Here is a 22,028-nt window from a genome sequence, read left to right on the forward strand (position 1 = left end):
GTTCAGAGGGACTCTGATTCCCCTGAGGGCGTTTCAGACGCTTTGGTGCCATCTAGTGGGCTGCAAAATCACTGGCTGTACCAGGAAGTTTTATGTAAATAAGTTTTCTGTTAGATTAAGTTACCCGTTAGAACGACAAACTATGCTACTTAATGACAAAAACCAAAAACAAACCAAAAACAATTCAATCAACCTAAAAAATAGTTTAAGTTTAGTACTAAACACAGTGCAGACAGAGAGATCCACCTTTCCCCTCCCCGCCCTCTGACCAAGATGGGGCGTATCAGGATGATGCAGGTTCGGCAGAACTCTTTGTGGGGATTCACTGTGGTGAGACGCAGCAGGGAAGCTCCACTCTCTCTTCACAACAGCCTTTCTGTCTTCAGTAAAGGTAAGAACAGTGTAAAACCTATTTTACTCTCAAAACGCTGGAAAAATGCTGACGCGTTTTAACAAACCTCTATGCCTGAACTTAAAAAGCTGATTTTTTAAATTCGAAAAGTAAACTTTTTTATGCAAATTTCACATGTCTTCGTAATACTTATATATATTAAATATGTATTCGTTGTCACTGTAATGACGCTGGAAGTGTTGTGAATATTCCCAGCCTCTGAACACAACACTCCTTTGTGCAGGGAGACAAAAACAATGTGATAAGGAAGTACTATTACAGGAAATAAACAAACATGCCTAGACACTGAGGTTCTGTAAATGTCTTTTTACCTCTTTGTGTCAAACAGGGTAAAATATAAATAATAACCCATCATATTCAGTTCACACAGACTGATTTTTATAACATAATAATTGTAAAAGTGTATTGTAATTTCATTTTAATTGTATTTCAATGTTATCTGCATAACTGCTCAGCAAAATCCTGGAATCTAAGAGTTTATGCAGCTATTTGAGGACCCAAATAATAATTTTTGAAAGTGGAAAAGGGGGTTTCAAGTTTCATTTTCCTTTTTTGAGACTTCCTGTTAGTGAGTGCTTTTCGCTGCTTGCAGATGCAGACCTGGGTTGTGATCTGTTGGGCTATCTTTGCCGTGGTTGGTGCAGATGAGTGTCCGGATGGAGGCAGGTGTGCAGAAGGTCAAACCTGCTGCAGCAGCCCAACGAACGACTATGGCTGCTGCCCGTTTGATCAGGTACAAGTGGCTGCACAACAAATTTCTCTAAGCATCTTTCTGTCTGGGGTATCAGTTAAATGACAATGATGGGATACTATAATATGCTTTTCCTGGTACAATACAAGATAATTCTTATTACTTAGAAACTAGTTTCTGCAAATAATACAACACAGACAAACAAATAATTTGTTATTAGCATGTTACAAAATTAGTTTTTCACATTTAATTTTAATTAAGTGTACAAAACAATGAAGGAAGTGTTGTAGAACTATGCATGTGACTTGGATTAGTTTTAGTTCCTTAAATCGAATTTATGGTATGTACTCCACTCTCTCTAGTGGGATGTTGTAATAGCAAAATAAACTATGTATTTCTCTGCATTATATTCACAAACAGATACAGTACAACATATGTGACTGACTTCTGGAGTAAACATTTGTTCTGTTATTTTTCCCACAAATTTAAGCTTCCAAAGTTTAAAAGCAGAAAATATTGGTTCATGCAAAAATTATTTATTTCCAAAAAACAAATTTTTTTGTGTGAGAATTTTCGACCTACAGTCAAAACTGTCCTACAAAACCAAATTCTGATCAACATTTTGTAAATAAAGCAACAACTGGCATGAATAAAAATCTAAATTATGACATTCTTGCACCATCTTATTTGATTTTTGTGTTTATTTTAACCCTGTTATTATCTTAATAGTTGCTACATATTTTTAAAAAAGGAAGACTGAATTTTAAATTAAAATATAAGAGTTTAAGTTTAAACCGGTTGCTAGAATTAGCTAACAAACACTGGAACATCCATCATAAGAGAAACTTAAGAATGGACAAGTTCTTCCTCCTAACTTTTTATATGAAAATTATTTTATAAATTATCATTAATTTAGTATATTGCAAAAACCTAGAATAAAGACTTCTGAACAAAAATAAACAGAATTTTCCAGTTTTGATAAAATGGTAGCTAGCATTAGCTTAGCAAACAAGGAGCAGTTTGCGAAATTTGAAAAAAGTAAACAAATTCCTTCACTTGTTCATCTAAAGTATGATCTTATTAATTTTTTTTATTTTAAATGTCTTTACAACTAAGAAGAAATTAAGAGAATTTGCTTGTTTTTCTTAAAGCTTGGATTAGCTTAGCTAGCAGAAGCTTGATGTTTCACACTGCAAAAACACAAAATCCTACCAATTATTTTGTTCTAGTTCCTAGTGTAAATACATTAGTACACTTGAAATAAGCCTTTTTTGTAACTTATCAGCAAAAAATATTAGCTTGTTTTAAGTGAATATTTCTTCAAAATTTATTTAAAAAGTACTAGTTCCATTGGTAGAATATTTTACTTCCAACAAAACATTTTTCCCATGTTATACGTTAAATAATTTGTCAATGGAGCTAGTAGTTTTTGATCTAAATTAAGGAATTATTAACTTTAAATTTAGTATTAAGTCAGTTTTGTCTGAGTTCAAGTGTCCTGAGATAATTGTACTAGAAAATAGACCAAAATACTTGGTAGGATTTTGTGTTTTTGCAGTGGATGTATTTCTCTTTATGGCCCTTTAGCTTCACCTTCGCTTTAAGCTGAGTTGCTTAAGTTTTGCTCCATCAATTATTTACAGTTGCACTATTCTTATGAAAATATTTTATTACAAAAGGCTTCTGCACATCCTCATGTCACATTCAGCTATGACGTACTGTTTTATCCTTATTAGGTCCATGTCGCAGTTCACATAGCAGATAAAGTTTCTGTACTCTAAAGTAAACGTTATTCTATAGTAGCGCTATTCATTCCAGGAGGTGCTTTACTACTGTATGAACCAGATAAAAGCACTAGCTTCATTCAGAGTAGGAGATATCGGTACTAACTTTGGTAGTCAAAGTGTCCCCGCTACTCCCGTCTCCACAGGCTGAATGCTGTGAGGATCACATCCACTGCTGTCCAGCAGACACGGCCTGCGACTCAGAGGAGGCCCGCTGTGTGAACGCCACTGTGTCCATCCCGTGGATGGAAAGGACCTCCGCTCTGCAGCCGACAGTCTCTAAAGTATGAGTGCATCCTCTTGTTTTCATCCAAGCATACGTAGTTCTTATTGTAAACAACTTCACTACATCAGCATATTTTCACTCAAGTAAAAGTAAAAAGTAGCTGTTCAAGAAATGACTCAAGAAAGACTAGAAAGTATTTGATAAAAGGTTTGATCAATTATTCAAAATGTAAAAAATACATGATCAGACAGACCAGAATAACAAAAGCTGCAGGTGTGTGTCTGTTTCTGGTGAATGTTTGGTTGAAATATGTTTGTTCTTCATTCTCTGAAGTTACTCAGAGTGGGTGGAGTATCCACAAGTTTTACTCAAGTAAGAGTAGAAATACTTCATAAGAAAATTACTCAAGTAAAAATAAAATGTACAGCCTTGTAAATACTCCTAAAAGTATTTTTTTTCTTTAGAAAATGTTACTCAAGTAAATGTAGCTGAATAAATGTACTACCCAGCCCTATTACAGCTATTACTGTGTCACAATTTGAATACTTGTCCACATCATCTGACATATTTTCCTTCTCTGCCTCATCAGGGCAAATCCCAACAGCAGCCATTTTTTTAATGTACCTTGGTCTCACACCGCGCATTAGTCAAGAGTGTCCACACATTTTATTTTTGTTTGCCGTGAAGACGCGGGTTCCTCTATGCGTTGAGCATGCGTTTGTGACTAAGATGGCGCGGATCACTTTTAGTTCAGACTTGTAGGAACTATGTGTCCTCATTTGTTGTCCGTGCAGTCCTTCAGGATGATCAGGTCCTACATGGGTGAAGACGACGATAACATCTGTCCCGATCTGTCACGCTGCCCTGCTGAGTTTTCCTGCCTGAAGGCTTTGACAAAGTTTGGATGCTGTCCACTAGCAAAGGTAATCAATTTGTGTTTTAGCCTTGAAGCTGCAGTATGTAACTTTTATTTCAAAAATGTATATATTTCTTACATATTTGTTGAAGTCATGACTATGTTATGACAGGATGGTATGAGATATAATCTTTGACAAAAATTGTAGCTCCTTTGTCTTGTCCCACTCGAAACAGCCAATCAGAGCCAGAAGGCGGGTCTTAGTGCTGTCAATCATCATCTCTTCTTCTTGCTCTGTGCTAAGTTGCAGCTAGCATAGCCTGATATGAATGCTCAGAGCAGTTAGCATAGCCACTGATGGCGGATCAACTGTTTTCCTCTAACGGTGAGTTGTTCAGACATGTGGTTGACTGACAGCACTAAGCCCCTCCTCCTGGCTCTGATTGGTTGTTTTCGGTTGGAACGACGCATTTCGTCAGACTGGAATAGTAGCTGAGGGAGACGGCGAAGGAGATCGATTATCTGTCTCATCACAAACTGTCACACAATATTTACAAACCTTGTTGTTTTGGGTAAGTGAGGATTTCAGGGACGTTTTTCTAACTTGATGCCGTCCAACAGGGAGTGTCCTGCTCCGACGGGAAGCACTGCTGTCCTGAGGGCCACCACTGCAGCATCGACAGCCGCTCCTGCATCAAAAAGGGTTGGATTCATCATAATATTCGTCTTTTTCAGTCTTCCATCTTTATTTAAGGCTGCAACTAATTCACCTAAAATTCAATAACATTTTGAAGCAAGGAATTAATTTTCAGCTAAAAAAGAATAATTTCAATTATGCTAAAATCTTCCATTTACGTCAATATAGTGTATGGCGGATCTATTGACTACTTTCTGGATTCAACAATTTAATAATTGAAAAGCAAAATATGTTTTCTTTACAAATTTTGAAGCAGGTGAAGTTTAAACTGCAACTTAAGGAAGTTAGGGTAGAACATATTTACAGACAAAGGTTGCTTTCTTTATTTTAATGCAAAATGTTTATTTTTTTATTACAGTTTTAGTTTCTTGCTGCATTGACTATGTTCTGTCAGCAAATTAAATTTTTCTGAGTAATTTTAATGCAGTTCATGATTAATCGACTATTAAATTAGTTGATGATTATTTCAATCATCGATTAATCATGATTAATCGTTTCAGCTCCGTCATTATTATTTTATTTTTATAATTCTGTTGTTTTGCTTTTGGTGAAAAATCTTATGACTGTGTAGAGACGGCATGTCCAAGTAATCGGATCAGTTCACTTGCTGTGAGATGATTAATCAAATACTAAATTAGTTGATGATTATTTCAATCATAGATTAATCGTGATTAATCATTTCAGTTCAATCATTGTTGTCTTAGTTTTTGTAATTTGTTTGGTTTGCCTTTTTTTAAAGAACTCTTGACCGCCGTCCGGTGTAGCGATGGCGTTTCCGAATGCCCAGATGAAACGACCTGCTGTGAGACTCCAGAAGGCAAATGGGGTTGCTGTCCAATGCCAAAGGTATGCAGTAATCAGTCTTCACTCGTATTGCTCCACATTAGTAGTGCTTCACACTGTGAGTAAGATAGTAAAGAAGGGAAAAGTCAAATGGATGATTTGCATGACAAACATCGACTCACCTCCAAGTTATCGCGTCTTTACTGTGTCTTATCCTGGGCTGACGTGTGACTTTATTGTCCAAACAGGCTGTGTGCTGCGATGATAAGAAACACTGCTGCCCTGAAGGGACAACATGCAACATTGAACAAATGAAATGCATTTCCACATCTACCAAAAAGGAGCTGCCAATGTGGGCTAAGTTCCCTGCCAGGCAGAGAGCAGATTGGGAGAACCAGAACGGTGAGGAGTGTGTGTCATCATGAAGGGTTGATGAGCTGAACTTCACTACAATGAGGAAATGTGGGTTTTTCCAGAGGGTGAAGAAATTACCATAAAGGCAACCGGTGGGGAAGAGGCAGAGAAATGCACTGATGTTGCTACAGCCAATCCACTTCCTCCTTTGGAGGAGGAGGTGACTGTGTCATCTGTTACTAAGGCAGACGGAGGTGAAATTTCTCTTCATGTTTCTTGAAAGTTTATCAGGAAGTGCCAGTTTTACACTAAGTAACATTCACACTGTACTCAAATAAAAGTAGAATTACTTCAACATATTTTACTGAAGTAAAAGTATAAAGTAGAATTTACTCAAGTAAGAGTAAAAACTACAGCATAGTAAAAATACTCCTAAAAGTAAATATTTTCAAAAAAGTTACTCAAGTACATTTACATACATATTAAAAAGACACAAACAGATTTTTTCTCACGATCTGATGTTTAGGATAGGACTGTTTAAAAACACATTTTCCCAGCAGGAAATTTGGATCAACTAAAATCTGGTTTCTCCTCCTTCAGTCAACAATGTGCCATGTGATGAAACCGCTGCCTGTCCTGATGGCAGCACCTGCTGCAAAACCAAGGGAGGTGGCTGGGCCTGTTGTTCTCTGCCAGAGGTAAACTGGGACGATTTCTTAGAAATATTTTCAGAAAAATTATATGTGAACCTTGAAGGTGACCCGAAAGTCACATTTTTGTACTTCTGAAAACAAGACAAAGCTCTTAAATACACTTAGTCATTTTGCTAATAGGCTAATATAAACACTTAAAGCCTGTTTTGCTTTCATTATAAGCTATATATACGGCTTTTAATTTTTTGCGGCTCCAGACAGATTTGTTTTGTTTTCTTGGTCCAATATGTCTCTTTCAACATCTTGGGTTGCTGGCATAAACCATAGACCAATAATAACATGTTTAAGGAAGCATAGTATGTCACTTTTAACAGTTCACAGTGCTGCTGTTATTTATCTAATTCTTTAAGTCCACCTTGTCATCCTCAGGCGGTTTGCTGTGAAGATATGGTGCACTGCTGTCCAAAAGGAAAGAAATGTAACTTTGCAACAGGAAAATGTGAAGACGGCCTTCTCTCCATCCCCTGGTTTGAGAAGAAACCAGCGATGTCCCGTTCTGGTGTGGAGCTACAGGTGGAGCTACAGGTGGAGAATGTGCCATGTGACGAAACCGCTGCCTGTCCTGATGGCAGCACCTGCTGCAAAACCAAGGAAGGTGGCTGGGCTTGTTGTCCTCTGCCAGAGGTAAACTGGGACGATTTCTTGGAAATATTTTCAGATAAAATATATTTGAACCTTGAAGGTGACCCGAAAGTCACATTTTGCACTTTTTTGTACTTCTGTTTGGGTCTTGCTTTTTCTAACAACAGACAAAGTTCTTAAATAAATGATACAGCCATTTTTGGGCAATAAATTAATGTTTTTTGGTGTCTGGAAAACGAGCTGTTTTAAAAACTTCTGAAATATGACGTCATACTGCGCCGTTACCAAGTAATTCAAGCTAAGTTTCAACATGTACAATGGCTGCTGGAAAACAAAAGTTTAGTTGTTAAGTTACCATCCAAAAACCACTCACTGCATCATCGTTGGTTGTGCAGGGGCCCAACTTCTGCTTTTCTAATATGCTTGTTTAATTGCACCTCTCTTTGCAGTTATTTTCCCCTAATAGTGTAAATCTAAATGTTGATTAGATTGAAAGTGACAAGAGATCCTTCAAACTCAAGACTGGAATCTTATTATCTGAGTATTTATCTAATTTATGTCCACCTTGTCATCCTCAGGCTGTTTGCTGTGAAGATATGATGCACTGCTGTCCAAAGGGGAAGAAATGTAACTTGGCAGCAGGAAAATGTGAAGATGGCCTTCTCTCTATCCCCTGGTTTGAGAAGAAACCAGCGATGTCCCGTTCTGGTGTGGAGCTACAGGTGGAGAATGTGCCATGTGACGAAACCGCTGCCTGTCCTGATGGCAGCACCTGCTGCAAAACCAAGGAAGGTGGCTGGGCTTGTTGTCCTCTGCCAGAGGTAAACTGGGACAATTTCTTGGAAATATTTTCAGATAAAATATATTTGAACCTTGAAGGTGACCCGAAAGTCACATTTTGCACTTTTTTGTACTTCTGTTTGAGTCTCTGCTTTTTCTAACAACAGACAAATTTCTTAAATAAATGATACAGCCATTTTTGGGCTATAAATTAATGTTTTTTGGTGTCTGGAAAACGAGCTGTTTTAAAAACTTCTGAAATATGACGTCATACTGCGCCGTTACCAAGTAATTCAAGCTAAGTTTCAACATGTACAATGGCTGCTGGAAAACAAAAGTTTTAGTTGTTAAGTTACCATCCAAAAACCACTCACTGCATCATCGTTGGTTGTGCAGGGGGCCCAACTTCTGCTTTTCTAATATGTTGGCTTGTTTAATTGCACCTCTCTTTGCAGTTATTTTCCCCTAATAGTGTAAATCTAAATGTTGATTAGATTGAAAGTGACAAGAGATCCTTCAAACTCAAGACTGGAATCTTATTATCTGAGTATTTATCTAATTCTTTATGTCCACCTTGTCATCCTCAGGCTGTTTGCTGTGAAGATATGATGCACTGCTGTCCAAAGGGGAAGAAATGTAACTTGGCAGCAGGAAAATGTGAAGACGGCCTTCTCTCTATCCCTGGTTTGAGAAGAAACCAGCGATGTCCCGTTCTGGTGTGGAGCTACAGGTGGAGAATGTGCCATGTGACGAAACCGCTGCCTGTCCTGATGGCAGCACCTGCTGCAAAACCAAGGAAGGTGGCTGGGCTTGTTGTCCTCTGCCAGAGGTAAACTGGGACGATTTCTTGGAAATATTTTCAGATAAAATATATTTGAACCTTGAAGGTGACCCGAAAGTCACATTTTGCACTTTTTTGTACTTCTGTTTGGGTCTTTGCTTTTTCTAACAACAGACACATTTCTTAAATAAATGATACAGCCATTTTTGGGCAATAAATTAATGTTTTTTGGTGTCTGGGAAACGAGCTGTTTTAAAAACTTCTGAAATATGACGTCATACTGCGCCGTTACCAAGTAATTCAAGCTAAGTTTCAACATGTACAATGGCTGCTGGAAAACAAAAGTTTTAGTTGTTAAGTTACCATCCAAAAACCACTCACTGCATCATCGTTGGTTGTGCAGGGGGCCCAACTTCTGCTTTTCTAAGATGTTGGCTTGTTTAATTGCACATCTCTTTGCAGTCATTTTCCCCTAATAGTGTAAATCTAAATGTTGATTAGATTGAAAGTGACAAGAGATCCTTCAAACTCAAGACTGGAATCTTATTATCTGAGTATTTATCTAATTCTTCATGTCCACCTTGTCATCCTCAGGCTGTTTGCTGTGAAGATATGATGCACTGCTGTCCAAAGGGTAAAAAATGTAACTTGGCAGCAGGAAAATGTGAAGACGGCCTTCTCTCCATCCCCTGGTTTGAGAAGAAACCAGCGATGTCCCGTTCTGGTGTGGAGGTACAGGTGGAGAATGTGACATGTGACGAAACCGCTGCCTGTCCTGATGGCACCACCTGCTGCAAAACCAAGGAAGGTGGCTGGGCTTGTTGTCCTCTTCCTAAGGTTAGCAAACCAACAGTTGACCTCCAGCAAATTTGAAGAATATAGTTTCTGGAGCTGCGTTTTAGGGATTAGATAGTAGGTGTAACACGATATCTTATCTCCTGCTGATGGCTAAAAAGCTGCTTGCTGACAATAACCAGCATTGTTGTCATCATAATGTGCTAAATCGTAAAAGCATGCGCGTTTTATAAAAGAAAAAGAGACACGATGTTTTACTACTTATTGTCAACATGACAACAACTAGATAAAAAGGCCAGGAAAAAGTTTAAATTAAAAAAAAACAGTGAAGGGAAGGAGCTCAGTTATGCTAGCTTGACTTTGACAACCTTAACATTTAGATCTGTTGCAGAATTTGGTTTGTTTCGGTTCAGTAAAATAAATGCTGACCCACACAGCAACTCCCTGGCAGATCATCAGTAGAGCAGTTTTTAAATCAGCTAATCAGATTAGCTAATGTCAGCAGTAGCTAATCTGTCTCTCTCATCACTTTTTAATAACCACATTACTAATCGTATAATATAAAAAGGGTGAAAACATAAAACTGTAACGCTCTGAATGCTTTGAAATACCTTGCCAACTTTATTTATAAAGCACTTTATACACCGACAGGACCAAAGTGCTATACACAATCATAAAGTACAATGCAATTATAGAATAGAAATGATTGAATTACTATACAGACACAATAAAACAAAGTGAAACATCTCAGATTGTGCCAAAGAGAAAAGATGGGGATTAAGAAGAGAACTGAGTGAAAATCATGCCATAGTTTGGGAGCTGCCACAGAAAACGCAGGATCCCGTCAGAGCTGCTCTTTGTCTTTGTCTTCATGAAGTTTAAAAGAAATGTTTTTCGTTTGTATTGAATCCTCGTACATTATTTGCATTGTTGTCATTTTCTATATCGTCTCTTGGCATTGAATACCAGCAGAGGTTTTGCTAAATGGCTAACAAACGCTAATGTCGTTCTTACTTTCTGAAGGAAGTACAGACGCTTCCTTCAGAAGGCATCGAGTACCACCTTTAAAGAACACAATGGATTTTTAAAAGTGATCTATTGTGCTTCTTTCTCCCATGTATGTATTTTATTTTATCTGACACTTCATTTGCTAGGCGGTCTGCTGTGATGACCATGAGCACTGCTGCCCTGAAGGCACCACCTGTGACCCAACCAGCACCAGTTGTTTAAAAGCTTCAGCCTCAAGTGCCTTCATGCTGCAGGTCGCTGCGTTCACCACTCCGGTACTCACCACCACAACCCAGAGCATGGTGACAACCCCAGCAGAGACCAATGAAGAGGACGAGCGACCCACAGAAGAAGGAGATAATGAAGACGAAGAGGAGGAGAAGGAAGAAGAGAATCAGTGTGATGAACACACCAGCTGCCCTCGGGACACAACCTGCTGCTTTATGCAGTCGTCTAAGAAGTGGGGCTGCTGCCCACTGCCAAAGGTGAGTTCTGCTACTTGCTAGACCGGTTTACTTTGCTCTCATTCAAGTAGAAAGTCCGGTTCGTTTGAGGAGGTGTGAATGCATAATCGAATTCTGATACGAGCCAAACAAGTTAACTCTGATCCACCTACAACCTGGGTCTCTGTCTGGTTGAAGTGAATTCTAATGCATTTTGAACGCCACGCGGTCCAGAGACTGGTCCAGAAGCAAGAAGCGGGTTACAGGGCAGAGCATTCTGGGTAAATACAACCAGAGCAAACGTGCTAACCTAGCGCTAACAGAAAACATGGCTCACCGTCTTTTGCCGAAGAGAAAAGAGAAGTCCTACAACCGCTAAAATCCTCTTCAATTCGTTTAGATTTTGTGCAAATGGAAGATCTTCAGAGGTTATTGTTTCATCTGGTTCTTGGTGCAGCGCCCCCACAGGCGAGGAGGGGAACAGGTTTTCTAAGGTTTTCTAAGGATTTGGTTCTGTGCAGTTTGGAAGCAAAATGCTGCATTAAGGCCAATGTAGAAAAACAGATGTTTTCTACCTACAATGGATAGAAAATAATGACTCTATTGTATGAAACTGAACCGCAGCAGCTAGAATTATAGAAACTGTTGCAACTTAAGTCACCAGTTGAACCGAGTTTAACAAACTTTGAGATGTGAAAACTCTCTTGAGCTGCTGAGTTAAACTCATAAAGACTTTTGAGCCAAAGAAGTGCTGTAAAAATGTGATTCATGAATCTGAACTGCATTAATTTCTTAATAATAACGTAGTTTAAGTACCAGATTGCATCTTCATTTATTGAAGGAAAACTAGACCTGCACAGCTGATTATAGCTGACCTTCCACTGCTGACCAGATCCAACTGCACAATGGCTCTAACGTTTGAGTCTTTTGTGGTAAAAAAGAAGTTAGTTGTAGAAACGATTGTTTATACTTATTGAGCAACCGACAAAGGAAGTTAAATGTCAAAGTCATGCAAACAAGCAAGAAGAAGCTATTTAATGTAAAAGTTGCAAAACAAGAACACTGATGATTGTTATCAACATTACTGACACAAACCCCCATTATTGATCTCAAAGTTTGCAGATTCCTCAAAATAGGAAACATTTTGGTTCATTTTCTCAACTAGAGACAAATATTTACTTACACAAAATATTTCAATGATTACACTGCAATTTTGGTCTAGTTTTTAGTGGAAACATCTTAGTACACTTTAAATAAGACAAAACTAACTCATAAGTAACTTTTCAGCAAGACATTTGAGTTGTTAATAATTCCTTAATATTGATACAAAACAAAAGTACAAGTTATTAGCAAATTATTTAACTTATAACAAGATATTGCTCACCTGTTCACGTTATGTAACGGAAACTTTTCCATGAAATATTGACTTAAAACAAGCTGATAACCTGATGAAACATTACATGTAAGGAAGTTTAGCCTGTTTTCAAATGTACTAAGATATTTGCAGTAGAGCCCAGACAAAAATACTTGGTAAAAATTAGTGTTTTTACAGTGTACCTCAGACTGCTTGTTTTTTATTATTCAAAAAACACTTTTCCTAGAGTATGGTGATATTTTTTTCTATAAGTAGAAAAGCATAAAAAACATAAACACATATTATACTGAACTAAAAAAAGAAGAGAATCCAGATTTTTAAACCATTGGGACAGTTTTTGTGTTTCATATAAATGTTTTATAGAGTTGAAATTGAGTTTTGGAGCCTGCAGCATGGTAAGTATTATTTCATTTGAGTGTTTGACTCTATAAAAGCGAAACATAACACATTAGAATAGCATTTTAGCATAGCATAGCATTTTTTTTATTGTCATTGAACAGGATTCAACGAAATTTCTATTGCAACTCCCGTGCAAAAAGTCAAATATATACAATATTAAATAAACAAACACACAATAATAATAATAATAATAATAATAATAATAATATAATATATACAACTAAAATTAACTAAAGGCACTCAACCACACCAAAGAAGAAGAAGCAGCAGGTCCAATTATGGTAAAGTGCAGATGATGTGACATGCTTTGCAATAAAATCAAAACCTGCAGATTTACTATAATTAAATTTTCACAATACCACATCAGTTGTTATAATCCCCTGAGGTGTTGGCTAAAGCAGATAATAGATTATTGATTTTATTTTCTAATCTGCATACATTTGGCATCCAAGAGGCAAATTTCACCACCAGGATCTGTAAAATAAAAAGAGTCAAGTTAAAAGATGCTGCAAAAGCCACAGAGAAGATTTGAAACCATCCGGTTAATTCAGCCACTGACAACTCAGCTCATATTTCTGACCTTCAAACTTTCTTTCAGTTCTGTTTTCTATCATATGACAAAATATCTCATCACCCACACAACTGTCACACCAGAGTAGACTCAGGTGTTCAATCTGACCAAAAGAAATCTGTAATGACTTTTATCACACTTACTGGTGCTTTGAAATTTATAGAAATATAATCAAAAATTATGTTTCCCTGAAATAAATTCACACAGAGATATATATCTCATTTGTTCTTGATAATTTGCTTGATGCTTGTGGTTTACAGCTACACTGCAATATATATATAAAAAAAAAAAAAAAAAAAAATTCCCTTCTCACCCACCGCGGGTGGTTCTTATCCTCTGAGCTCGGGTCCTCTACCAGAGGCCTGGGAGCTTGAGGGTCCTGCAGTATCTTGGCTGTGCCAAGGACTGCACATTTTTGGACTGAGATGTCTGATGTTGTTCCTGGGATCTGTTGTAGCCACTGCTCCAGTTTGGGGGTTACTGCCCCGAGGGCCCCGATGACCACAGGCACCACTGTGGTCTTCACCTTCCAGGCCCTCTCCAGTTCCTCCCTGAGGCCCTGGTATTTCTCTAGTTTCTCGTGCTCCTTTTTCCTGATGTTGCAATCACTTGGTATTGCTACATCTACCACAACGGCTTTCCTCTGATGTTTATCCACTACGACAATGTCTGGTTGGTTCGCCATTACCATTTTGTCTGTCTGGATCTGGAAGTCCCACAGGATCTTAGCTCTGGCGTTCTCCACCACCTTTGGGGGTGTTTCCCACTTTGATCTTGGGGTTTCCAGTCCATATTCTGCACAGATGTTTCTGTACACTATGCCTGCCACTTGGTTATGTCGCTCCATGTACGCTTTCCCTGCCAGTATCTTGCACCCTGCTGTGATGTGCTGGACTGTCTCAGGGGCCTCCTTGCACAACCTACACCTTGGGTCTTGTCTGGTGTGGTAGATCTGGGCCTCTATTGCTCTGGTGTTTAGGGCCTGTTCCTGGGCTGCCAGGATGAGGGCCTCTGTGCTGTCCTTGAGTCCAGCTTTTTCCAGCCATTGGTAGGATTTACTGATATCAGCCACTTGGGTTATTTGCTGGTGGTACATCCCATGTAGGGGCTTGTCCTCCCATGATGGTATCTCTGGCACCTCAACCTCCGTTCCCTGTTGTCTGAGACATTCACTGAGCACATTGTCTGTTGAGGCTTTGTCCCTGATGTATTTATGGATCTTAGTTGTTTCGTCCTGGACAGTGGTTCTCACACTCACTAGTCCTCTGCCTCCTTCCTTGCGGCTCGTGTACAGTCTCAGGGTGCTGGATTTGGGATGGAACCTTCCATGCATTGTTAGTAGCTTTCTGGTCTTAATATCTGTGGCTTTTATCTCCTCCTTTGGCCAGCTAATTATTCCAGCAGGGTATCTGATTACTGGCAAGGCATAGCTGTTTATCGCACGGATTTTGTTCTTGCCATTGAGCTGGCTTCTCAGGACTTGCCTTATTCGTTGGAGGTATTTAGCTGTGGCTCCTTTCCTTGTGACCTCATCGAGGTTGCCATTTGCTTGTGGTATACCTAGGTACTTGTAACTGTCCTCTATATCTGCTATTGTTCCTTCTGGGAGTGAGACCCCTTCTTATATATATATATATATATATATATATATATATATATGTTTTCTTTTTTTGTCTAGATTTAAGACCCAATTTCTTAGTACAATCGAAATAAAACAAAACTAACTGGGAACATTTCAGCAAGAAATATGAGCTTGTTTTAAATAAATAATTCCTTAATATTGATTTTAAAAAGTTCCAGTAGCAGATTTTATACCCATAACCAAACATTTTATAAGTGAAATAATCTGGCAACTGAAGCATTGAGTTTTTCTAACCAATACTAAGGAATTGTTGTCTGAAAAGTTACTTGTTAGTTTCATCTCAGTTAAAGTTTACTAAGATATTTGTAATAGAAAAACTGTATAATAATAATAACTGGTCATATTTAATCTACATTAGATATGATGTAGATTATCTAATGTTTGCCATTTTCCAAAATAGTTAGAATTAACAGTAATAAGTGCCTGAAAACGATTACACTGTGTAATTAAATGCTTGTGTTTCGCTTTTTGATTTAAATACTGTCATGTGATTGAAGTGTCTTATTGTCAAATCATGGCACAGGAAGTGGTGAATTTAAATTTAAATGCATCTCTTCTTCCTGTGACTGAGAGTTCGGTCTTACTACTGAAGAAAGCAGAAGCACCAACCCGGCCGCATGGCCGATGTGAAAGTCACACTTCCAACTCTCACTTCTTCTACCAGGCCGTGTGTTGCGCCGACGGCGACCATTGTTGCCCGGAAAACTACAAATGCAAGGAGGACAAGACGACGTGCGTCAGAGGGGAAGTGGAGATCCCGTGGTACACCAAACTCCCCGCCATTACCAGCGTCCAGGTTGATCCCAACGACGTCCAGTGCGACGCCGGCCACCAGTGTCCTGAACGCACCACCTGCTGCAAGCTGTTCACCGGCGAGTGGGGCTGCTGCCCGCTGCAAAACGTGAGATTACCGGGCGATTCCGAACCTCCGCCATGTTGAAATCAGCGTCCGTTAGTGATGTGTGGATTGATACTCCAATATCAATATCTCCCGATACTTTAATAATTTAGTTACTTTCTAACGTGCTCTTAATAAGCTTCATTATCTCAAAGTATTGACATTTGGATTTGAGAATCAAATTGTAAGCATAAAAAGTTCCAGTTTGATTTTATGCTTCTTATGCAGCAGGGTTTGCTGATGTTTTCTGGTGTTTTCTGCTCAGGCGGTGTGCTGCTCAGATAAGGAGCACTGCTGCCCGGAGGGCTACACCTGCGACGTCGTCTCCAATTCCTGCCAGAAGCTCGTCTTGCTGCAGCTGGAGACGCTCCCGCTGACACCAGTGTTCCTGCCTGAGTACCATCTTCAGCTCACGCCGCTGAAGCACAGAAACATCCAGTGTGACGGGCAGACAAGCTGCCCGGACGACAACACCTGCTGCAGGACGTCTGCCACCACCTGGGGCTGCTGCCCGGCTCCTCATGTAGGAAACACTTCACTGTCACCTTGAATCGTGCATTTATTTGGCATAATTAGTAAATAAGTTGTGAAGTCAGACTAAGTTCTTTAATCACAAATTTATCTTAACAACTCTCCAGTATTAAGTTTCTGATCCATTTGACGCTGCAGACTCCAGAGGTTGATCACTAGACCAGATGGATATTTTCTGGATTTCTAAGCACAAGTACAGAAAAAGATCAGTGCCACCAAAAAAATTAATACATTCTGTCTTTACTCTCAAAATTCTGATTCTAATTATTTATCTTATTTCATTTGTCACAGAGGTCCTTTTTAAATTATTTCCACTTCTAGTTAACAAATTTCTGAGCCTACGTTTACTTGTGCTTTTCTTGAGAGAATGTTTTACAGTGAAATTGTACGATAATGACAACAAGACCTCATTTTCTATTGTCTGACATTAAAGTTTGCTTGATTATATAAAACATGAGCAACAAAAGTCAAGGTGTGAGCCATAGAACTGTATCATAGAAATGCTTTAAATGCTATGACGTTGCATGGAGTTATTTAACCCAGAGCGCCCTCTGTTGGCCGTGCAGGCGGTGTGCTGCAGCGACATGAAGCACTGCTGTCCAGCTGGCTCCACCTGCACAGAGGAAGGATCCTGCGTCCAGAACTTCGGCCTCAACTGGAAGACATGGGGCATGTTCTCCGACAACAAGAAGAGAGCTTTAATTCTATGAAAACATGCTGAAATTAATTTCTACTTGAAGAAAAATAAATATAAAATAAATTTAATACTTTGTGCTAAATGGTGAACAGTAGAACTGAATTGCACTTAAGGAGGCTGTTAGGGGAACATGAGCTTGGATTGAAAAGTTTCTGTCTGCATGTTTGGTGCAACAGAAGGTTGTTTTTCTCCTGCAGACACAGTTTAATACATGAAACTCTAACAAATCGAGAAAAAACTGAAACACTCCGAATGCAACGTAAATTTTCTCACTAAATCATTGTTGTCATGATCTGCTGCAGCTGCCTTTTGTTCACAAACTGCATTCCTGTCAATAATCTGCAATTTTTCTCCAAATCAATAATAACCAGTAACAGTTTGGAATTAACTGTTACATTGAAATGATTAACATTCATTTTGTTGGTAAATCAGCTTGAGACTTTATATTGAATTGAAAAAAAAAAGTGTGGATTGGTTATTCATTTAATTTTTCTCATCAATCAAACTCATTGATTTGGGGCAAAACTATGAATTTAATTGTTGAAGCTTAATTAAAAAACAAATCTGTGTTTTCCATGAAACTAATAAACAAAAAATTACATTAAAATGTTTTTTTTCTCATTTTTTGTGTGTAATAACATGATAAATATAATTTTAAACTAAACCTGCATTATTAAGAAAACCATTTTGTTTTTAACCCTCTTAATTCATTTTGTTGATTAAAATAAACAGCTATTGGTATGTGAGCTTTATAGACAATATGTTTGCAATTGGTACCAAAATCCCAGGTTTATCGTATTGAGGGGCCTGAACATTAAAAAAAAAAACTTTTTTCTTTTAATTAGAATTGTTAAAGCTATTTTTATTTTTTCACTTTTATTTGCAATATTTACAGTAAACTAAAAATACAGTTTGTTAATAATACAAGATATTAGCGTCTGATTTTTGTCTTAATGGGATTTGTAAAACATTTTTGTTATGATACATGAATAGGATTTTAAACATTTTCATGGTTACAATAAAAAAATATATAAATCAAATGGCCAATGCAATATTTTTGGGTTTATTGTCTGTAAGATTTTTGTTTGTGTGTTTTTTAGGTAGGTTTACTTTAGTTTGGGTTCCCACAAGTCTGCCGTTCAATGAAAATCAATCTGTTTTCAAATTAAATTCAAAAATACCCTAAAGGAATGCCATAAATTAAGAAAAAACATTACATTTGTGACCCTATTAACTATTGAATTAAAAGCAAAAACAGGCAGATAAAAAATAGCTTACATAATGTCTTTTATTTTGTACATCCCATATCAAGTCTTTATGTCAGTGAAAATTGCATTGACAGTTTGGTCTGTTGATTTCAAGATCACACTGATCTTGAATTCTACAAAATCATTCCGAGGTCCACATACGGCCCTCACACCATACTTTGAATTCCCCTTGTGTCAAAAACTACTGCCCCCTACTGACCAACCTACGAACTTGTATAGGATCACAAAAATTGCAGCACATCTGGTGGATCGGAACAAATTCCTTCTGTCTTATTCGGAAAAAAGATCAGTGTCACTTGAAAGGGATTTCAATGGAAGCCCATCCATGCCAAAAATGAAAACACAAACGCCTGCAGGAAGTCATAATTTTTGATAGACTGGAGTAACCCCCCCTAAGAGAAACTATTTGCAAATTATGACGTTAAATCTCGAAATTATGACTTTTATTCTCATAATTATGACTTCAACACTCATAGTTATGACTTTTCTCTGTCTGTATTTTTATTATTTTGACCCTTATTCTCGTAATTATGACTTTAAAAGCTCTAAATGATTACTTTTTCTCATAATTTTAACTAAAACTCGAAATTATAACTTTTTCTCCTAAATATAACTTTAATTCACAAATTATGACTTTTGTTCTTATAATTATGATTTTAAAATTTGTAAAATTAAGAGCTTTAACTCATACAAATGTAACTTGTAAAATTATAAATTTAAAACTCACATTTATAAGACTTTTTCTTTTGTTTTTGTGATTATAAAATTCAAAATTTGACTTCCTGTTTGGCTTTAATTTTTTGGTTCATGGCAGAAATGGGCTTCCATAGTTGTAGAACTGGGGCAGCAGTGGTTTTTACCAGAAATTGTTCATTTAATTGTGATTGGAGAAAAAACTAGCTTTGAAGCTCCTCAGCAAGTTGCTGTTCACTGACATATTTCCTAAAGAAATCAACACACTTCTGGTATATTTCCTACCAATCATTCAGGCAGATTTTGGAACCTAAAGCTGTGTTTTGGGGAAAATGTTTGTGGGTCTCAACAGCTGATTTAGTTTGTGATGTTCTGATTTATGTTATGGATATGTGCAATTCATTGCCCACCACTAGAATGAAATTCTTATTTAATTGGAAAAATGAACTGAAATGCACTGATGAATTAACACTTTGACCTACACATATTGTCGAGCGGAAATTGGCAAGGTAGGCCCACATAACACAGAGCTAGCGAGTGTTAGTTAATAACACAAAGCTAGCGAATGTTAGCTAATAACACAAAGCTAGCGAATGCTCGCTAATACCACAAAACTAGCGATTGTTAGCTAATAACACAGAGCTTGTGAGTGCTAGCTAATAACACAGAGCTAGCAAGTATAACACACAGCTAGCGAGTGCTCGCTAATACCACAAAGCTAGCGATTGTTAGCTAATAACACAGAGCAAGCAGATGCTAGCTTATAACACAGATCTTGTGAGTGCTAGCTAATAACACAGAGCTAGCAAGTGCTAGCTAATAACGCAGAGCTAGCGAGTGCTAGCTAATAACACAATGCTAGCGAGTGTTAGCTGATAACACAAAGTTAGCAAATGCTAGCTAATACCACAGAGCTAGAGATTGCTAGCTAATAACATAAAGCTAGCGAGTGTTAGCTAATAACACAGAGTTTGCGAGTTCTAGCTAATAACACAGAGCTAGTGAGTGCTAGCTAATAACACAAAGCTAGCGAGTGCTAGGTAATAACACAAAGCTAGTGAGTGCTAGCTAATAACACAGCATGCGATTGCTAGCTAATAACACAGAGCTTGCGACTGCTAGCTAATAACACAGAGCTTACAATTGCTAGCTAATAACACAGCACTAGTGAGTGCTCGCTAATAAAACAGAGCTAGCGAGTGCTAGCTAATAACACAAAGCTAGCGTGTGTTAGCTCATAACACAAAGCTAGTGAGTGCTAGCTAATAACACAGAACTAGCAAGTGCTAGCTAATAACACAAAGCTAGCGAGTGCTAGCTAAAAACACAGCTTGCCATTGCTACCTAATAACACAGAACTTGTGATTGCTAACTAATAACACAGAGCTAGCAAGTGCTAGCTAATAACACAAAGCTAGCGAATGTTAGCTAATAACACAGAGCGTGCGAGTGCTTGCTAATAACACAGAGCTAGCAAGTGCTAGCTAATAACACAGCGCTAGTGAGTGCTCGCTAATACCACAAAGCTAGCGAGTGTTAGCTAATAACATAGAGCTTGCGAGTGCTAGCTAATAACACAGAGCTAGCAAGTGCTAGCTAATAACAGAGCTAGCTTATAACACAGAGCTTGCGAGTGCTAGCTAATATCACAGAGCTAGCAAGTGCTAGCTAATAACACAGAGTTAGCGAGTGCAAGCTAATAACAGAGTTTGCAAGTGCTAGCTAATACCACAGAGCTACCCAGTGCAAGGTAATAACACACAGCTAGCAAGTGCTAGCTAATAACACCAAGCTAGCAAGTGCTAGCTAATACCACAGAGCTAGCGAGTGCTAGCTAATAACACAGTGGTAGCGAGTCCTCGCTAATACCACAAAGCTAGCGAGTGTTAGCTAATAACACAGAGCTTGCTAGTGCGAGCTAATAACACAGCTAGCAAGTGCTAGCTAATAACAGACCTAACGAGTGCTAGCTTATAACACAGAGTTTGCGAGTGCTAGCTAATAACACAGAGCTTGCGAGTGCCAGCTAATAACACAGAGCTAGCGAATGCTAGCTAATAACACACAGCTAGCAAGTGCTAGCTAATAACACAGAGCTTGTGACTGCTAGCTAATAGGACAGAGCTAGCGAGTGCTAGCTAAAAACACAGAGCTAGCCAGTGCTAACTAATATCACTGACCTCGTAACAATGGGCCACTGTGACCTCCATGTGCAATAAAGGCCTTGCATACAAAAGCAAGAAACTTAAATAAGTTGAATTTATTGCTTGTTTTTTTCTGACTTGGCCAAATAGAACTTTTTAAGTGATTTTGGAAAGCCCTGCCTACAAGGGCCAAGCCATTCTTAAATATTTTGGATGCATTTTTCTTCTCATAGCTTTCTCGCTGGCTCACTCTAATTCTACAGCCTCATCCCAGCCAGTCATCCGAACTTCACGAGCATCCTCTTTTCAGGTCAGTCATAGTTCCCAATGACAACTTCTTTTTCTCATCATCTGGTGGTTCCAACTCCCATTAAGGAGGCATACAAGCAGTGAGTTCACAGACATGCACATTAAGGAGGTCCACGTCATCTACACAAGCTGTCAGTTCAGCACAAGCGACAAGATAAAACCAGCCAACTCTTATTGTGATACATGACCGGTCACTCATGCTTGTCACAGTTTCTATGCATAATTACTGCCTCCTGTTTCTTGCTACTCCGACTGCTAACCAGTCTGACCATCGCCGGCAATAAGGCTTACGAATCTCTAACCTCTCTGTCATGTGGCTGATTACCTAAAAGCGTTCTTGGTAATCCCTTTGTTGACACTGCCCCTTCTAAGGGCTGGTAATCCGGGGTGATGATGAAGGAAAAACAGCATGGCCTTCAGCTTCGTTTGGCCCGAGTGCAGTGCTCACCGGAGCAACCTGTGGCCTTTTATTAGCAGATTTCGCCCACTTGTGTAAATCTCCACCCACAACAGGAAGTCAACGAGAACATCAACAATAAGATTCCACACCCTTTCTGTCAATTGCCACCATCCGTTTGTGCTGGACATATGGCGAT

At 38.4% G+C, this 22,028-nt stretch overlaps 1 protein-coding gene across 1 annotated transcript; it reads left to right on the forward strand.

Moving 5' to 3' along the window:
* The first annotated feature begins 284 nt into the window (after positions 1 to 284).
* grna (granulin a) lies at positions 285 to 17,469 on the forward strand. The gene is given in 18 exon segments (XM_055051985.1): positions 285 to 391; positions 1,005 to 1,145; positions 3,034 to 3,171; positions 3,908 to 4,036; positions 4,591 to 4,672; positions 5,406 to 5,512; positions 5,698 to 5,851; positions 5,926 to 6,057; positions 6,404 to 6,501; positions 6,886 to 7,140; positions 7,677 to 7,919; positions 8,466 to 8,553; positions 8,556 to 8,707; positions 9,254 to 9,496; positions 10,609 to 10,947; positions 15,557 to 15,793; positions 16,056 to 16,313; positions 16,888 to 17,469. Coding segments are annotated over 17 exon segments (2,940 nt in total). The 5' UTR covers positions 285 to 391; the 3' UTR covers positions 17,032 to 17,469.
* Positions 17,470 to 22,028: the final 4,559 nt, after the last annotated feature.

This window comes from Poeciliopsis prolifica, unplaced genomic scaffold, assembly GCF_027474105.1.
Source record: "Poeciliopsis prolifica strain line A6 unplaced genomic scaffold, Auburn_PproV2 SCAFFOLD034, whole genome shotgun sequence".
NCBI classification, from domain to species: Eukaryota; Metazoa; Chordata; class Actinopteri; order Cyprinodontiformes; family Poeciliidae; genus Poeciliopsis; species Poeciliopsis prolifica.